Here is an 18,830-nt window from a genome sequence, read left to right on the forward strand (position 1 = left end):
CTCTTAGCAACCAATCCCCGCCCTCTCCGCGTCTCCTAGCAACCAATCCCCGCCCTCTCCGCGTCTCCTAGCAACCAATCCCCGCCCTCTCCGCGTCTCCTAGCAACAAATTCCCGCCCTCTCCGCGTCTCCTAGCAACAAATCCCCGCCCTCTCCGCGTCTCCTAGCAACCAATCCCCGCCCTTTCCCCGTCTCTTAGCAACCAATCCCCGCCCTTTCCCCGTCTCCTAGCAACCAATCCCCGCCCTTTCCCCGTCTCCTAGCAACCAATCCCTGCCCTCTCCCCGTCTCTTAGCAACCAATCCCCGCCCTTTCCCCGTCTCGTAGCAACGCGTCGCGGCCGTTGCGCGTCACTTCCGGCGGGTTCCAAGATGGCGGCGGCGGGGCCCGGCTCGGTGCCGGAGGCCCCGGGCGGGTCCGGGGCGGCCCCGGGCGGGCCCCGAGCGGCCCCGGAGGGCCCCGGGGCGGGAGCCGGGCCCGGAACCGGCACCGGAACCGGCACCGGCAGCGGCCGCGGGGCGCCGGGGGCGGCGGGAACGGCCCGGGATGCCGAGGTGGCCGTGGAGATCGGGGAGACGTACCTGTGCCGGCGGGCGGACGGGAGCTGGCGTGAGTTATACTGGGGTGTTATACTGGTTATACTGGGAATGGGTTACTGGTTATACTGGGGATGGGTTACTGGTTATACTGGGGATGGGTTACTGGTTATACTGGGAATGGGTTACTGGTTATACTGGGGATGGGTTACTGGTTATACTGGGGATGGGTTACTGGTTATACTGGGAATGGGTTACTGGTTATACTGGGGGTGTTGTACTGGTTATACTGGGAATGGGTTACTGGTTATACTGGGGATGGGTTACTGGTTATACTGGGAATGGGTTACTGGTTATACTGGGGGTGTTGTACTGGTTATACTGGGGATGGGTTACTGGTTATACTGGGGATGGGTTACTGGTTATACTGGGGATGGGTTACTGGTTATACTGGGGATGGGTTACTGGTTATACTGGGGGTGTTGTACTGGTTATACTGGGATGGTTATACTGGTTATACTGGGGATGGGTTACTGGTTATACTGGTTATACTGGGAGCGTTATACTGGTTATACTGGGGGTGTTGTACTGGTTATACTGGGGATGGGTTACTGGTTATACTGGGGATGGGTTACTGGTTATACTGGGAATGGGTTACTGGTTATACTGGGGGTGTTGTACTGGTTATACTGGGAATGGGTTACTGGTTATACTGGGGATGGGTTACTGGTTATACTGGGAATGGGTTACTGGTTATACTGGGGTGTTATACTGGTTATACTGGGATGGTTATACTGGTTATACTGGGAATGTTGTACTGGTTATACTGGTTATACTGGGGGTGTTATACTGGTTATACTGGTTATACTGGGATGGTTATACTGGTTATACTGGGATTGTTGTACTGGCTATCCTGGGAATGTTATACTGGTTATACTGGTTATACTGGGGATGGGTTACTGGTTGTACTGGGATGGTTATACTGGTTATACTGGGAATGTTATACTGGTTATACTGGTTATACTGGGAATGTTGTACTGGTTATACTGGGTGCGGTGCCTGGGCCGACGGGAGCTGGTGTGAGTGAACTGAGGCCGCTGTCCTGGGCAAACTGGGCAAACTGGGCAAACTGGGCAAACTGGGAATGGGGCTGAGGGAACTGGGGGTGGGGTGGGGAGCCGGTGCCAGCGCATTCCCAGTTTGGTACGTACTGGTCCCAGTCTGTCCCAGTATAAACCAGTATAAACCAGTCACTCCCAGTTTGTTGCAGGCTCGGCCGAGGTGATCCAGCCCCACTCCCAGTCCGTCCCAGTCCATCCCAGTCCATCCCAGTCTGTCCCAGTCCGTCCCAGTCCGTCCCAGTCCATCCCAGTCCATCCCAGTCTGTCCCAGTCTGTCCCAGTCCATCCCAGTCCGTCCCAGTCTGTCCCAGTCCATCCCAGTCCATCCCAGTCTGTCCCAGTCTGTCCCAGTCCATCCCAGTCCATCCCAGTCTGTCCCAGTCCGTCCCAGTCTGTCCCAGTCCATCCCAGTCCGTCCCAGTCCCATCCCAGTCCATCCCAGTCCATCCCAGTCCGTCCCAGTCCGTCCCAGTCCATCCCAGTCCATCCCAGTCCATCCCAGTCCGTCCCAGTCCGTCCCAGTCCATCCCAGTCCATCCCAGTCCGTCCCAGTCCGTCCCAGTCCATCCCAGTTGCTCCCAGTTTGTTCCAGCCCCGTTCCCAGTCCCTCCCAGTATAAACCAGTGACTCCCAGTTTGTTGCAGACTCGGCCGAGGTGATCCAGTCCCGCCTGAACGAGCAGGAGGCGCGCGAGGAGTTCTACGTGCACTACGTGGGCTGTGAGTGAACTGGGACAGACTGGGACAAACTGGGACAAACTGGGAGGGACTGGGAGGGGTTAAAGGGGGGCTGGGATGGACTGGGATGAACTGGGATGGACTGGGATGGACTGGGAGGGGTTAAAGGGGGGCTGGGATGGACTGGGATGAACTGGGACAAGCTGGAAGCACTGGGAGGGAGTTGGGAGGGCACTGGGACAAACTGGGAGGGGACTGGGAATGCACTGGTAGGGACTGGGAGGGGTTAAAGGGGGGCTGGGATGGAACTGGGATGAACTGGGAGGGACTGGGACCAACTGGGAGGGACTGGGATGAACTGGGAGGGACTGGGACGGACTGGGATGGTTCCCAGTGACTCCCAGTTCAAACCAGTGCTCCCAGTTCACTGCAGACGGGGGCAATTGAGGACACTGGGACGGCTCCCAGTGCTCCCAGTTCAAACCAGTGCTCCCAGTTCATTGCACACCGTGGGGAATTGGGCACACTGGGATGGATGGAGATGGATTGGGATGCTCCCAGTGCTCCCAGTTGACACCAGTTTGTCCCAGTTAACCGGCGCCTGGACGAGTGGGTGGACTGGAACCGCCTGGGGATGGCTCCCAGTGCTCCCAGTTCAAACCAGTGCTCCCAGTTAACCCCAGACTGTGGGGAATTGGGCACACTGGGATGGCTGGGATGAACTGGGGGTGTCCCAGTGCTCCCAGTGCTCCCAGTTGACACCAGTTTGTCCCAGTTAACCAGCGCCTGGACGAGTGGGTGGACCGGAACCGCCTGGGGATGGCTCCCAGTTCAAACCAGTGCTCCCAGTTAACCCCAGACTGTGGGGAATTGGGCACACTGGGATGGATGGGGATGGATGGGGATGGTTCCCAGTGCTCCCAGTTGACACCAGTTTGTCCCAGTTAACCGGCGCCTGGACGAGTGGGTGGACCGGAACCGCCTGGGGATGGACTGGGCTGGCTCCCAGTGCTCCCAGTTAACCCCAGACCGTGGGGAATTGGGCACACTGGGATGGCTGGGATGGACTGGGGGTGTCCCAGTGCTCCCAGTTGACACCAGTTTGTCCCAGTTAACCGGCGCCTGGACGAGTGGGTGGACCGGAACCGCCTGGCGCTCTCCAAGAGCCTCAAGGAGGCCGCCCAGAAGAGCTCGGAGCCGTTCCTGGCCGAGCTGGCCGAGCCCGAGAGGAAAATCACCCGGAACCAGAAACGCAAACACGACGAGATCAACCACGTGCAGAAGGTCTGCGGCAAACTGGGAGCGACTGGGAGCGACTGGGAGGGACTGGGATATACTGGGAGGAATTGGGATGGGGTTAAAGGGGACTGGGATGGACTGGGACAAACTGGGATGTACTGGGAGGGACTGGGAGTGAGTTAAAGGGGATTGAAATGGGGTTAAAGGGAACTGGGAGGGACTGGGATGAACTGGAATGGACTGGGAGGGAGTTAAAGGGAACTGGGAGGGACTGGGAGGGACTGGGAGCGAGTTAAAGGGGACTGGGATGGACTGGGACAAACTGGGATGTACTGGGAGGGACTGGGAGCGAGTTAGAGGGGACTGGGATATACTGGGAAGGACTGGGATGGGGTTGAAGGGGACTGGGATGGACTGGGACAAACTGGGATGTACTGGGATGAACTGGGATGGAGTTAAAGGGAACTGGGATGGACTGGGACAAACTGGGATGTACTGGGATGAACTGGGATGGACTGGGAGGGCACTGGGAGGGACTGGGAGGGCACTGGGAGCGAGTTAGAGGGGATTGAAATGGGGTTAAAGGGAACTGGGATGAACTGGGAGGGACTGGGAGTGAGTTAGAGGGGACTGGGATATACTGGGAAGGACTGGGATGGAGTTAGGGGTTACTGGGATATACTGGGAGGGACTGGGATGGTCTGGGTTGGGGTTAGGGGGTACTGGGATATACTGGGAAGGACTGGGAGCGAGTTAAAGGGGACTGGGATGGACTGGGACAAACTGGGATGGACTGGGATGGACTGGGACAAACTGGGATGGGGTTAAAGGGAACTGGGAGGGACTGGGACAAACTGGGATGGACTGGGATGGACTGGGACAAACTGGGATGGGGTTAAAGGGAACTGGGAGGGACTGGGACAAACTGGGATGGACTGGGAGCGAGTTAGAGGGAGTTAAAGGGGACTGGGGTGGACTGGGATGGGGTCAGGGGGTACTGGGACAAACTGGGACAAACTGGGATGGACTGGGCTGGGTTTAGATGGACTGGGATGGGGTCAGGGGGCACTGGGACAAACTGGGATATACTGGGAGGGACTGGGATGGGGTCAGGGGGTACTGGGATGGACTGGGACAAACTGGGATATACTGGGAGGGACTGGGATGGGGTTAAAGGGGACTGGGATGAACTGGGATGGGGTCAGGGGTTACTGGGACAAACTGGGACAAACTGGGAGGGACTGGGAGGGAGCTGGGATCACACATCAAGCGCTGGTCCCTACTGGTTTCTACTGGTCTTTACTGGTTTGTGTTGGCTGTTACTGGTCCGTACTGGTTTATAGCAGTCTATACTGGTCCGTACTGGTTTATACTGGTCTGTACTGGTTTATACTGGTCCATACTGGTCCGTACTGGTCCATACTGGTCCGTACAGGTCCATACTGGTCCGTACTGGTTTATACTGGTCCGTACTGGTCCGTACTGGTCCATACTGGTCCGTACTGGTCCATACTGGTCCGTACTGGTCCGTACTGGTCCATACTGGTCCGTACTGGTTTTGCAGACCTACGCCGAGATGGACCCGACCACGGCGGCGCTGGAGAAGGAGCACGAGGCCGTGAGGGAACAAATCCGGGGAATTTGGGGTTTCTTGGGGATTTTTGGGGATTTTTGGGGTTTTTGTGGGGTTTGAAATGGGAATTTTTGGGGGATTTTTGGGGTTTTTGTGGGGTTTGAAATGGGATTTGAAATGGGATTTTTTTTGAATTTTTGGGGTTTTTGTGGGGTTTGAAATGGGATTTGAAATGGGAATTTTTGGGGATTTTGGGGTTTTTGTGGGGTTTTAAATGGGATTTGAAATGGGATTTTTTTGGAATTTTTGGGGTTTTTGTGGGGTTTTAAATTGGATTTGAAATGGGATTTTTTTGGAATTTTTGGGGTTTTTGTGGGGTTTTAAATTGGGTTTGAAATGGGATTTTTTGGGGGATTTTTTGGGTTTTTATCGGGTTTTAAATGGGATTTGAAATGGGAATTTGGGGGATTTTTAAATGGGATTTTTATGGGGTTTTTTTTCCCTTGTTTTTGTGGGATTTTTTGAGGGATTTTTGCGGGATTTTCTGTGGGATTCGGGCGCCCAGGTGTGCCCAGGTGTGCCCAGGTGTGCCACCTGTGCCCTGCAGATCACCAGGGTGAATTCCTGGGCAAGATCCACACCTGGCAATGGATATTTCCACTGGTTTTGTCCATTTTTGGGTCATTTTTGGGCCATTTTTGGTGGGATTTTCTGTGGGATTCGGGCGCCCAGGTGTGCCCAGGTGTGCCCAGGTGTGCCACCTGTGCCCTGCGGATCACCAGGGTGAATTCCCGGGCAAGATCCACACCTGGGCATGGATATTCCCGGAATTCTGGGCTGGTTTTGGCCATTTTTGGGTCATTTTTGGGCCATTTTTAACGGGATTTTTGTGGGATTTTCTGCGGGGTTCGGGCGCCCAGGTGTGCCCAGGTGTGCCCAGGTGTGCCACCTGTGCCCTGCGGATCACCAAGGTGAAGTACGTAGACAAGATCCACATCTGGGCATGGATATTCCCGGAATTCTGGGCTGGTTTTGTCCATTTTTGGCCCATTTTTGGCCCATTTTTAACGGGATTTTTTGTGGGACTCGGGCGCCCAGGTGTGCCCAGGTGTGCCCAGGTGTGCCACCTGTGCCCTGCAGATCACCAGGGTGAATTCCTGGGCAAGATCCACACCTGGCAGTGGATATTTCCACTGGTTTTGTCCATTTTTGGCCCATTTTTAACGGGATTTTTTGTGGGATTCGGGCACCCAGGTGTGCCCAGGTGTGCCCAGGTGTGCCACCTGTGCCCTGCAGATCACCAGGGTGAATTCCTGGGCAAGATCCACACCTGGCAATGGATATTTCCACTGGTTTTGTCCATTTTTGGGTCATTTTTGGGCCATTTTTGGTGGGATTTTCTGCGGGATTCGGGCGCCCAGGTGTGCCCAGGTGTGCCACCTGTGCCCTGCAGATCACCAAGGTGAAGTACGTGGACAAGATCCACATCGGGCACTACGAGATCGACGCCTGGTACTTCTCGCCGTTCCCCGAGGACTACGGGAAGCAGCCCAAGCTCTGGATCTGCGAGTTCTGCCTCAAGTACATGAAATACGAGAGGAGCTACCGCCTGCACCTGGTACCCGGGCACACCTGGCACACCTGGGGGCACACCTGGGGGCACCTGGGGGGGAAAAGCTGGGAGAAAATTGGGGGAAAATGGGTGAAAATTGGGGGAAAATCGGTGAAAATTGGGGGAAAATTGGGGGAAAATCGGTGAAAATTGGGGGAAAATGGGTGAAAATTGGGGTTTTGGGGACACCTGGGCACACCTGGGGGCACCTGGGGGGGAAAAATGGGGAAAAGTTGGGAGAAAATTGGGGGAAAATGGGTGAAAATTGGGGGTTTAGGGACACCTGGGGGCACCTGGGAGGGAAAAGCTGGGAGAAAATTGGGAGAAAATCAGTGAAAATTGGGGGAAAATGGGTGAAAATTGGGGGTTTGGGGACACCTGGGCACACCTGGGCACACCTGGGGGCACCTGGGCACAGCTGGGGGAGAAAAAAGGGCGAAAATTGGGAGAAAATGGGTGAAAATTGGGGGTGTAAGGACACCTGGGCACAGCTGGGCGCACCTGGGGGCACCTGGGAGGGAAAAGCTGGGAGAAAATTGGGAGAAAATGGGTGAAAATTGGGGGTTTGGGGACACCTGGGCACACCTGGGGGGGAAAAATGGGGAAAAACTGGGAGAAAATTGGTGAAAATCGGGGGAAAATGGGTGAAAATTGGGGGAAGATTGGTGAAAATTGGGGGTTTGGGGACAGCTGGGCACAGCTGGGGGCACCTGGGCACAGCTGGGGGGGAAAAATGGGCGAAAATTGGGAGAAAATGGGTGAAAATTGGGAGAAAATGGGTGAAAATTGGGGGAAAATGGGTGAAAATTGGGGGAAAATGGGTGAAAATTGGGGGTTTGGGGACACCTGGGCACACCTGGGGGCACCTGGGCACAGCTGGGGGAGAAAAAAGGGCGAAAATTGGGAGAAAATGGGTGAAAATTGGGGGTTTAGACACACCTGGGCACACCTGGCATACACATGGGCACACCTGGCAGGGAAAAATGGGGAAAAGTTGGGAGAAAATTGGGGGAAAATGGGTGAAAATTGGGGGTTTGGGCACACCTGGGCACAGCTGGCACACCTGGCACAGCTGGGGGGGAAAAATGGGGAAAAATTGGAAGAAAATTGGGGGAAAATTGGGGGTTTGGGCACACCTGGCACACCTGGGCACACCTGGCACAGCCGTGTCTCACCTGTCCCAGTGCCCGTTAACATTTCTGTGTCCGTTTCTGGGTTACTTTGTCCGTTTTTGGGTGAATTTTTTGGGGTTTTTGGGTTTTTTTGGGTTTTATTTTGGTTTTTTGGGGGTTTTTTTTGGGGTTGTTTGGGGGTTTTTTTGGGGTTTTTTTGGGGTTTTTTTGGGGTTTTTTTTGGGGTTTTTTGGGTTTTATTTTGTTTTTTTTGGGGTTTTTTTTGGGTGTTTTTTGTGTTTTTGGGGTTTTTTGGTGTTTTTGGGCGCTGTGCTCACCTGGCCGTGCCACACCTGGGCAGGGGCAGTGCCAGTGGCGGCAGCCGCCGGGCCGGGAGATTTACCGCAAGGGCAACATCTCCGTCTACGAGGTGGACGGCAAGGACCACAAGGTGAGTGCCAGCTGTGCCCAGGTGTGCCCAGGTGTGCCCAGGTGTGCCCAGGTGCCACCTGGGCACCTCAAACGCGCGGAACCCCCGAATCCTGGCGTGGTCTGGGGCCGTTTTTGGGGTGTTTTTACACAATTTTGGTGATTTTTTGGTGGTGTTTTTTGGGCAGCGGGCACCCCAGGTGTGCCCAGGTGTGCCCAGGTGTGCCCAGGTGTGCCCAGGTGCCACCCGGGCACCTCCAACGCGCGGAACCCCCGAATCCTGGCGTGGTTTGGGGCCGTTTTTGGGGTGTTTTTACACAATTTTGGTGATTTTTTGGTGGTGTTTTTTGGGCAGCGGGCACCCCAGGTGTGCCCAGGTGTGCCCAGGTGTGCCCAGGTGGCACCCGGGCACCTCGAACGCGCAGAAGCCCCAAATCCTGGCGTGGTCTGGGGCCGTTTTTGGGGTGTTTTTACACAATTTTGGTGATTTTTTGGTGGTGTTTTTTGGGCAGTGGGCACTCCAGGTGTGCCCAGGTGTGCCCAGGTGTGCCCAGGTGTGCCCAGGTGCCACCTGGGCACCTCCAACGCGCGGAACCCCCGAATCCTGGCGTGGTTTGGGGCCGTTTTTGGGGTGTTTTTACACAATTTTGGTGATTTTTTTGGGTGGTAGTTTTTGGGCAGCGGGCACCCCAGGTGTGCCCAGGTGTGCCCAGGTGGCACCCGGGCACATCAAACCCCAGGAATGCCCAAACTCGGAGGGATTTGGGGATGTTTTAGGGCATTTTTGGGGGGGTTTTGGTGCATTTTTATGCAGTTTTGGTGATTCTTGGTGGGATTCTTTGGGCATTGGGCGCTGCGGGCGCGCCCAGGTGTGCCCAGGTGTGCCCAGGTGTGCCCAGGTGCCACCTGAGAACCCAAACCCACGGAATCCCCAAATCTTGCGGTGGTTTGGCCGTTTTTGGGGCATTTTTGTTGGATTTTTTCCAATTTTTGTCGGATTTTCGTGGGGTTTTTTGGGCACGGGGCGCTGCGGGCGTGCCCAGGTGTGCCCAGGTGTGCCCAGGTGCCACCTGAGAACCCAAACCACGGAACCCCCAAATCCTGGGGCACGTTTGACCATTTTAGGGCATTTTTATGGCATTTTTTTGTATTTTGATCAATTTTTGTCAGATTTTCGTGGGGGTTTTTGGGCACGGGGCGCTGCGGGCGTGCCCAGGTGTGCCCAGGTGTGTGCCCAGGTGTGTGCCCTCAGATCTACTGCCAGAACCTGTGCCTGCTGGCCAAGCTGTTCCTGGACCACAAGACGCTCTACTTCGACGTGGAGCCCTTCGTGTTCTACCTGCTCACCGAGGTCGATCGCCAGGGCGCCCACATCGTCGGCTACTTCTCCAAGGTGGGCACACCTGGGCACCTGCGGGCACCTGGGGGCATCTGGGATACACCTGGGGGCACCTGGGGGCATCTGGGGGCTCCTGGGATACACCTGGGGGCACCTGGGCACACCTGGGATACACCTGGGCACACCTGGGGGCACGTGGGCACATCTGGGATACATTTGGGCACATCTAGGCATACCTGGGCACACCTGGGCACACCTGGGCACACCTGGGGGCATCTGGGATACACCTGGGCACATCTGGGCATACCTGGGCACACCTGGGATACACCTGGGCACACCTGGGGGCACCTGGGGACTCATTTGTCACATGTGGGCACACCTGGGGGCACCTGGGGGCACCTGGGATACACCTGGGGGCACCTGGGGGCTCCTGGGATACACCTGGGCACACCTGGGGGCACCTGGGGGCATCTGGGATACACCTGAGGCACACCTGGGGCACCTGGGCACACCTGGGATACACTTGGGCACATCTGGGGGCACCTGGGATACACCTGGAGTATACGTGGGCACACCTGGGATGCACCTGGGCATGGCTGGGCACACCTGGGGGCACCTGGGATACACCTGGGCATGGCTGGGCACACCTGGGCACACCTGGGGGCACCTGGGATACACCTGGGCACACCTGGGATACACCTGGGGGCACCTGGGGACTCACTTGTCACATGTGGGCACACCTGGGCACAGCTGGGCACGGCTGGGCACTCACCTGTCACACCTGAGTCCTTACCTGGGCACACCTGGGCAGGAGAAGGAGTCTCCGGACGGGAACAACGTGGCGTGCATCCTGACCCTGCCGCCGTACCAGCGCCGCGGATACGGCAAATTCCTCATCGCCTTCAGTCAGTGCCCCCAAAAAATTGGGGATTTTGGGGTTTCCAGGGAAAATTTGGGGGTTTTGGGAGGGTCTGAAAAAAATTTGGGAATTTTAGGGGTCCCAAAAATGGGAAAAATTGGGGGAGAAGGGGGAAAATCACACAAAAAAAAGAAAAAAAAAGGGAATTTCTGGGAAGTTCTTGGAGAGTTCCACTCCAAAAAATTTGAGAATTTTGGGAGATCCTAAAAAAATAAAATTGGGGATTTTGGGGTTTCCAGAGAAAATTAAAAAATGAGGGAAAATCACACAAAAAAAGGGGGAATTTCTGGGAAATTCTTGGAGGGTTCCACTCCAAAAAATTTGAGAATTTTGGGAGATCCTAAAAAAAAAAAAATTGGGGTTTCCAGAGAAAATTTGGGGATTTTGGGAGGGTCTGAAAAAAATTTGGGTATTTTACGGGTCCCAAAAATGAAAAAAAATGGGGGAGAAGGGGGAAAATCACACAAAAAAAAGAAAAAAAAAGGGAATTTCTGGGAAATTCTTGGAGGGTTCCACTCCAAAAAATTTGAGAATTTTGGGAGATCCTAAAAAAAAAAATTGGGGATTTTGGGGTTTCCAGGGAAAATTTGGGGGTTTTGGGAGGTCTGAAAAAAAATTGGGAATTTTACGGGGTCCCAAAAAGTGGAAAAATTAGGGACAAGGGGAAAAAAATGCGGGAAAATCTCAAAAAAAAAAAAAAAAAAGGGAATTTTTAGGAAATTCTTGGAGAGTTCCACTCCAAAAAATTTGAGAATTTTGGGAGATCCTAAAAAAAAAAAAAAAAATTGGGGATTTTGGGGTTTGCAGGGAAAATTTGGGGATTTTGGGAGGTCTGAAAAAAATTTGGGAATTTTAGGGGTCCCAAAAATGGGAAAAATTGGGGAGAAGGGGGAAAATCACACAAAAGAAGGAAAAAAAAAGGGAATTTCTGGGAAATTCTTGGAGGGTTCCACTCCAAAAAATTTGAGAATTTTGGGAGATCCTAAAAAAAAAAAATTGGGGATTTTGGGGTTTCCAGAGAAAATTAAAAAATGAGGGAAAATCACACAAAAAAAGGGGGAATTTCTGGGAAATTCTTGGAGGATTCCACTCCAAAAAATTTGAGAATTTTGGGAGATACAAAAAAAAAAAATTTGGGGATTTTGGGAGGTCTGAAAAAAATTTGGGAATTTTAGGGGTCCCAAAAATGGAAAAATTGGGGGAGAAGGGGGAAAAAATGAGGGAAAATCTCAAAAAAAAAAAAAAAGGGGAATTTTTGGGAAGTTCTTGGAGGGTTCCACTCCAAAAAAATTGAGAATTTTAGGAGATCCTAAAAAAAAAAAAATTGGGGTTTCCAGAGAAAATTTGGGGATTTTGGGAGGGTCTGAAAAAAATTTGGGAATTTTAGGGGTCCCAAAAATGGGAAAAATTGGGGGAGAAGGGGGAAAATCACACAAAAGAAGGAAAAAAAAAGGGAATTTCTGGGAAATTCTTGGAGAGTTCCACTCCAAAAACTTTGAGAATTTTGGGAGATCCTAAAGAAATAAAATTGGGGATTTTGGGGTTTCCAGAGAAAATTTGGGGATTTTGGGAGGGTCTGAAAAAAATTTGGGAATTTTAGTGGTCCCAAAAATGGAAATAATTGGGGGAGAAGGGGGAAAAAAATGAGGGAAAATCTCAAAAAAAAAAAAAAAGGGGAATTTTTGGGAAGTTCTTGGAGGGTTCCACTCCAAAAAATTTGAGAATTTTGGGAGATCGTAAAAAAAAAAAAAAAAATTGGGGATTTTGGGGTTTGCAGGGAAAATTTGGGGATTTTGGGAGGTCTGAAAAAAATTTGGGAATTTTAGGGGTCCCAAAAATGGAAAAAATTGGGGGAGAAGGGGGAAAAAAATGAGGGAAAATCACAAAAAAAAAAAGGGAATTTCTGGGAAATTCTTGGAGGGTTCCACTCCAAAAAAATTGAGAATTTTGGGAGATCCTAAAAAAAAAAAAATTGGGGTTTCCAGAGAAAATTTGGGGATTTTGGGAGGGTCTGAAAAAAATTTGGGAATTTTACGGGTCCCAAAAATGGAAAAAATTGGGGGAGAAGGGGGAAAATCACACAAAAAAAAGAAAAAAAAAGGGAATTTCTGGGAAATTCTTGGAGGGTTCCACTCCAAAAAATTTGAGAATTTTGGGAGATCCTAAAAAAAAAAAAAAAAATTGGGGATTTTGGGGTTTCCAGAGAAAATTTGGGGATTTTGGGAGGTCTGAAAAAAATTTGGGAATTTTAGTGGTCCCAAAAATGGAAAAAATTGGGGGAGAAGGGGGAAAAAATGAGGGAAAATCTCAAAAAAAAAAAAAATAAGGGGAATTTTTAGGAAATTCTTGGAGAGTTCCACTCCAAAAAATTTGAGAATTTTGGGAGATCCTAAAAAAAAAAAAATTGGGGATTTTGGGGTTTCCAGAGAAAATTTGGGGGTTTTGGGAGGTCTGGAAAAAATTTGGGAATTTTAGGGGTCCCAAAAAGTGGAAAAAATTGGGGAGAAGGGGGAAAAAATGAGGGAAAATCTCAAAAAAAAAAAAAAATAAGGGGAATTTTTAGGAAATTCTTGGAGAGTTCCACTCCAAAAAATTTGAGAATTTTGGGAGATCCTAAAAAAAAAAAAATTGGGGATTTTGGGGTTTCCAGAGAAAATTTGGGGGTTTTGGGAGGTCTGGAAAAAATTTGGGAATTTTAGGGGTCCCAAAAAGTGGAAAAAATTGGGGAGAAGGGGGAAAAAAATGAGGGAAAATCACACAGGAAAAAAAGGGAATTTTTAGGAAATTCTTGGAGGATTCCACTCCAAAAAAATTGAAAATTTTGGGAGATCCTAAAAAAAAAAAAATGGGGAGAAGGGGGAAAAAATGAGGGAAAATCACAAAAAAATGGGGAAATTCTGGAATTTGGGTGATTTTGGTTCATTTTGGGTGGATTTTCAAGCATTGTCCAAGCTGGAGAGCACCGGGTGGAAATTCAGGATTTTCTGAGGGAATTTTGATGGAATTTGAGGGATTTTCGGGATCCCCTGAAATCCATGGATTCCCAGGAATCTCAGGGTGGGATTTTGAGTAGAATTTGCTGGATTTTGGTTCATTTTGGGTGGATTTTCAGGCTACGAGCTGTCCAAGCTGGAGAGCACCGTGGGCTCCCCGGAGAAGCCGCTCTCGGACCTGGGCAAGCTCAGCTACCGCAGCTACTGGAGCTGGGTCCTGCTGGAGATCCTCAGGGACTTCAGGGGCACCCTGTCCATCAAGGACCTCAGGTGGGACCAGTATAAACCAGTATAAACCAGTACAGACCAGTATGGGCCCAAAAATCCCCATAGAAATCCATGAAAGTACATAGGAACCAGTATAGACCAGTACAGACCAGTACAGACCAGTACAAACCAGTACAGACCAGTGACTCCTTGTGCTGCTGGAGATCCTCAGGGACTTCTGAGGGACCCTGTCCATCAAGGACCTCAGGTAGGACCAGTACAGACCAGTATAAACCAGTATGGGCCCAAAAATCCCCATGGAAATCCATAAAAGTACATAGAAACCAGTATAGACCAGTATAAACCTGTATAAACCTGTATAAACCAGTATAGACCAGTGACTCCTTCTGATGCTGGAGATCCTCAGGGACTTCAGAAGGACCCTGTCCATCAAGGACCTCAGGTAGGACCAGTACAGACCAGTACAGACCAGTATAAACCAGTATGGGCCCAAAAATCCCCATAGAAATCCATGAAAGTACATAGGAACCAGTACAGACCAGTATAAACCAGTACAGACCAGTGACTCCTTGTGCTGCTGGAGATCCTCAGGGACTTCAGAGGGACCCTGTCCATCAAGGACCTCAGGTGGGACCAGTATAAACCAGTATAAACCAGTATGGGCCCAAAAATCCCCATAGAAATCCATGGAAGTACATAGAAACCAGTACAGACCAGTATAAACCTGTATAAACCAGTACAGACCAGTCCAAACCAGTCCAAACCAGTATAAACCAGTCCAAACCAGTATAAACCAGTACAGACCAGTCCAAACCAGTATAAACCAGTCCAAACCAGTATAAACCAGTACAAACCAGTCCAAACCAGTACAAACCAGTGTGGGGCCATTAAACCCCCTTAAAGCAGTGGTCACTGCCATGGGTTCGATGGTCACTCCCAGGGGTCAGTGGTCACTCAGTGGTCACTCCCAGGGGTCAGTGCTCACTGTGGTCACTGTGGTCACTCCCATGGGTTCAATGGTCACTGTGGTCACTGTGGTCACTCCCGTGTCCATCTGTCCAGCCAGATGACCAGCATCACGCAGACGGACACCATCAGCACAGTGACCATGGCCAGGGGTCACTGCCATGGGTTCAATGGTCACTCCCAGGGGTCAATGGTCACTGTGGTCACTGTGGTCACTCCCATGTCCGTGTGTCCAGCCAGATGACCAGCATCACGCAGACAGACACCATCAGCACAGTGACCATGGCCAGGGGTCACTGCCATGGGTTCAATGGTCACTCCCAGGGGTTCAGTGCTCACTCCCAGGGGTTCAATGGTCACTGTGGTCACTCAGTGGTCACTCAGTGGTCACTCAGTGGTCACTCCCATGTCCGTGTGTCCAGCCAGATGACCAGCATCACGCAGACGGACACCATCAGCACAGTGACCATGGCCAGGGGTCACTGCCATGGGTTCAATGGTCACTCCCGTGGGTCAGTGCTCACTCCCAGGGGTTCAGTGGTCACTGTGGTCACTCAGTGGTCACTCAGTGGTCACTCAGTGGTCACTCAGTGGTCACTGTGGTCACTCAGTGGTCACTGTGGTCACTCAGTGGTCATTCCCGTGTCCATCTGTCCAGCCAGATGACCAGCATCACGCAGACGGACATCATCAGCCCAGTGACCATGGCCAGGGGTCACTGCCATGGGTTCAATGGTCACTCCCGTGGGTCAGTGCTCACTGTGGTCACTCAGTGCTCACTGTGGTCACTCAGTGCTCACTGTGGTCACTCAGTGGTCACTCAGTGGTCACTCCCGTGTCCGTGTGTCCAGCCAGATGACCAGCATCACGCAGACGGACATCATCAGCACGCTGCAGTCGCTCAACATGGTCAAGTACTGGAAGGGGCAGCACGTCATCTGCGTCACGCCCAAGCTGGTGGAGGAGCACCTCAAGAGCGCCCAGTACAAGAAGCCGCCCATCACCGGTCAGTAATTAACGCCCCGCTAATTGCCCGGCCGTAATTAGCGCCCTGATTAACCCTAGAGCGGGGGTGGGCGCGGTAATTAACGGGGCAACGGGAGATTGGGAATGGGAAACGCCCCCACACCCCCCCCCCCCCGCTGGTGGGAGTGGTACGGTCCGGGAACCGCCCTGAGGGTCGCCTGTGACTGAATTTAATTAATTAAAATTTAATTATTTTAAATATATTTAAATATTAAATATATTTAAATATATAATTATTTATTTATAATTATTCTTTATAATTTATAAATATATAATTATATATTTAAATATATTTAAATATATAATTAAATATAAATATATTTAAATATATAATTAAATATATTTAAATATATTTAATTTTAGTTAAATTAATTTAAATTAATTAAAATTAAATTAATTGATTGTGGCTAATGATTGCCACCTTAACGAGCTCATCTTAAAGAATATGCTCATTAATAAACATAATTAATAGGTATGCATTAATTATGCATATCTATGCATATCTATAATTATGCACACCCCCATGATCCACACTGAATGGTTTGGGCCAGAAACCGCCCCCCCCCCCCCCCCCCCCCAAGGCTTTCATGTTAATGAATTTTATTAATTGATTAATTCCCATTAACAATCGCCACCTTAATGAGCTTCTCTTAAAGACCATGCTCATTAATTAACGTACTTTAGTTAATAAATAAGCCTTAATGGACCCCCCCCTCCCCCCCAATGAATGGTTTGGTCCAGATACCCTCTAAGGCTCCCTCATTAATGAACTTAATTAATTAAAATTAATTAATTCGTGTTGATGATTGCCACCTTAACGAGCTTTTCTTAAAGAGCCAGCTCGTTAATTAATATAGTTTAATTAATAAATAAGCAACCTCCCCACCCCGCATGAATGGTTCGGTCCAGACATCCCCCTAAGGCTGCCCGTTAATGAACAGTGTTAATTAATTAATTTCCATTAATGACCGCTGGCTTATGGAGCTTCTGTTAAAGAAAATTCTCATTAATTTACATATTGTAATTAACACATTTCCTCCATTAATAAGCCCCTAATTAACAGCCCCATTGATTGCGTCTAATTAGCTCTGTTAATGACTCCCTCATTAATTACCCCTCATTAATTAATGCTGTTAATGACTCTCCCCATCAATACCCCCCTCATTAACCACGCCCATTAATTACCTCCCTAATTAATTGCCCCTATTAATTCCCCCTGATTAGCGCCCCGGCGGGTGGCTGAGGGCGCTAATTAACGCTAATTAACTCTGTTAATTGCAGTGGACTCCATCTGCCTGCGCTGGGCGCCCCCGAAGCACAAACAGGCCAAGGTGGCCAAGAAGTGAAATTCAAATTTTTCCCAATTTTGGGGGATTTTTACCCCAAATTTTTGGGGCTTTTCCTTCAATTTTGGGATTTTCTTTTTTTTTCCCAAAATTTTGGGTTTTCCCCGGAAATTCTGGGGATTTTTCACCAAATTTTTGGAGTTTTCCCCTTAAATTTCGGGGATTTTCTTCAAATTTTTGGGGTTTTTCCCTCAAAATTTTGGGATTTTTTTTTGGGGGGGGGTTTTACCCCAAATTTTGGGTTTTCCCTTTAAATTTTGGGGATTTTTTCCTGATTTTTTGGGGGGGATTTCCCCTCAAATTTTTGTGGGTTTTTTTTCCTTCAATTTTGTTTTTTTTTCCTCCAATTTCAGGGATTTTTCCTCCAGTTTTGGCGTTTTCCCCAAATTTTGGGCGTTTTCCACCAAATTTTTGGGGTGTCCCCCTTAAATTTTTGGGGTTTTTCCACTCAATTTTTTGGGTTTATTTTTTCCCTTCAATTTTGAGGTTTTTCCATCTCCGTTTTGGGGTTTTTTCCCCCCAAATTTTTGGAGTTTCCCCCTCAATTTCTTGGGGCTTCCTCCAATTCTTGAGATTTTCCCCAAAAATTTGGGATTTTTCCCTCAAATTTGTGGGAATTTCCCCAAATTTTGAGGATCTCCCCCTTTTAAATTTCAGAGGTTTTTCACTCCAATTTTGAGATTTCCCCCCTAAATTTTGGGTGGATTTCCCTCCAGTTTTTTGATTTATTTTTTTTTTTCCTCCAATTTTGTGTTTATCCCCAAATTTGGGGTTTTCCCCTCTATTTTTGGGGTTTCCCGCCAAATTTTTGGGGGTTTCCCCCCGTCAGTTTTGGGCTTTTCCCCAAATTTTGGGGATTTTCCCTCCCTCCATTTTGTGTTTTTCCCCCCCAAATTTTTGGCTTTTTTCCCCCAAATTTTGGGGTTCCCCCGTCCTCCTCCCCCAAATTTTGGGGTCCCCCGGTATTTTGGGGGTCCCCATTCCCGATTTTGGGGTCTCCCCCACCCCAAATAAAGCAGGAAAGGGACGGGGAGGGGTCTCAGGGTTTTTATTTTGGGGAATTTTGGGGGGAATTTGGGGCTCCCGGGGCTCAGTTTTGGGGTCCCGCTCCCATTTTTGGGGTCCCGCCCCCATTTCCTGGGGGTTTCACCCCAAAACCCAGACCAGGACCCCCCCAAACTTTGGGGATCTCAGTCCAAAAACCCAACCCAGCACCCCCAGATTTGGCATTTTCACCCCAAAACCCAAACCAGGACCCCAAAATTTGCATTTCCACCCCAAAGTCAGGACCAGGACCCCGAAATTTGGCATTTTCACCCCAAAACCCAACCCAGGACCCTGAAATCTGGGATTTTGCCCCCAAAACCCAACCCAGGACCCCTAAATGTGCATTTCTCACCCCAAAATGTGCCGTTTTCCCCCCAATGCCCAACCCAGAACCCCAAAATCCGGGATTTTCACCCCAAAACCCAACCCAGGACCCCAAAATTTGCCATTTTCCCCCCCAAAACCCAACCCAGGACCCCAAAATCCTGGATTTTCTCCCCAAAGCCAACCCAGAACCCCAAAATGTGCTGTTTTTCCCCCAAAGCCCAGAGCAAGGCCCCCAAAATCTGGGATTTTCACCTCAAAACCCAACCCAGGACCCCAAAATTTGCCATTTTCCCCCCCAAAACCCAAGCCAGGACCCCAAAATCCGGGATTTTCCCCACAA

General features: G+C 50.3%; 1 protein-coding gene across 1 annotated transcript; it reads left to right on the forward strand.

Moving 5' to 3' along the window:
• Window positions 1–371: 371 nt before the first annotated feature.
• Window positions 372–18,134, forward strand: KAT8 (lysine acetyltransferase 8). Its single transcript, XM_058823046.1, has 11 exons — window positions 372–609; window positions 2,302–2,376; window positions 3,446–3,618; window positions 5,138–5,191; window positions 6,600–6,764; window positions 8,232–8,321; window positions 9,552–9,692; window positions 10,450–10,543; window positions 13,670–13,820; window positions 15,596–15,750; window positions 17,052–18,134. Exons 1-11 carry the CDS (start codon window positions 372–374, stop codon window positions 17,114–17,116), a joined length of 1,401 nt encoding a protein of 466 aa, XP_058679029.1. The 3' UTR covers window positions 17,117–18,134.
• Window positions 18,135–18,830: the final 696 nt, after the last annotated feature.

The sequence above is a fragment of the Ammospiza caudacuta genome, chromosome 37 (assembly GCF_027887145.1).
Source record: "Ammospiza caudacuta isolate bAmmCau1 chromosome 37, bAmmCau1.pri, whole genome shotgun sequence".
NCBI classification, from domain to species: Eukaryota; Metazoa; Chordata; class Aves; order Passeriformes; family Passerellidae; genus Ammospiza; species Ammospiza caudacuta.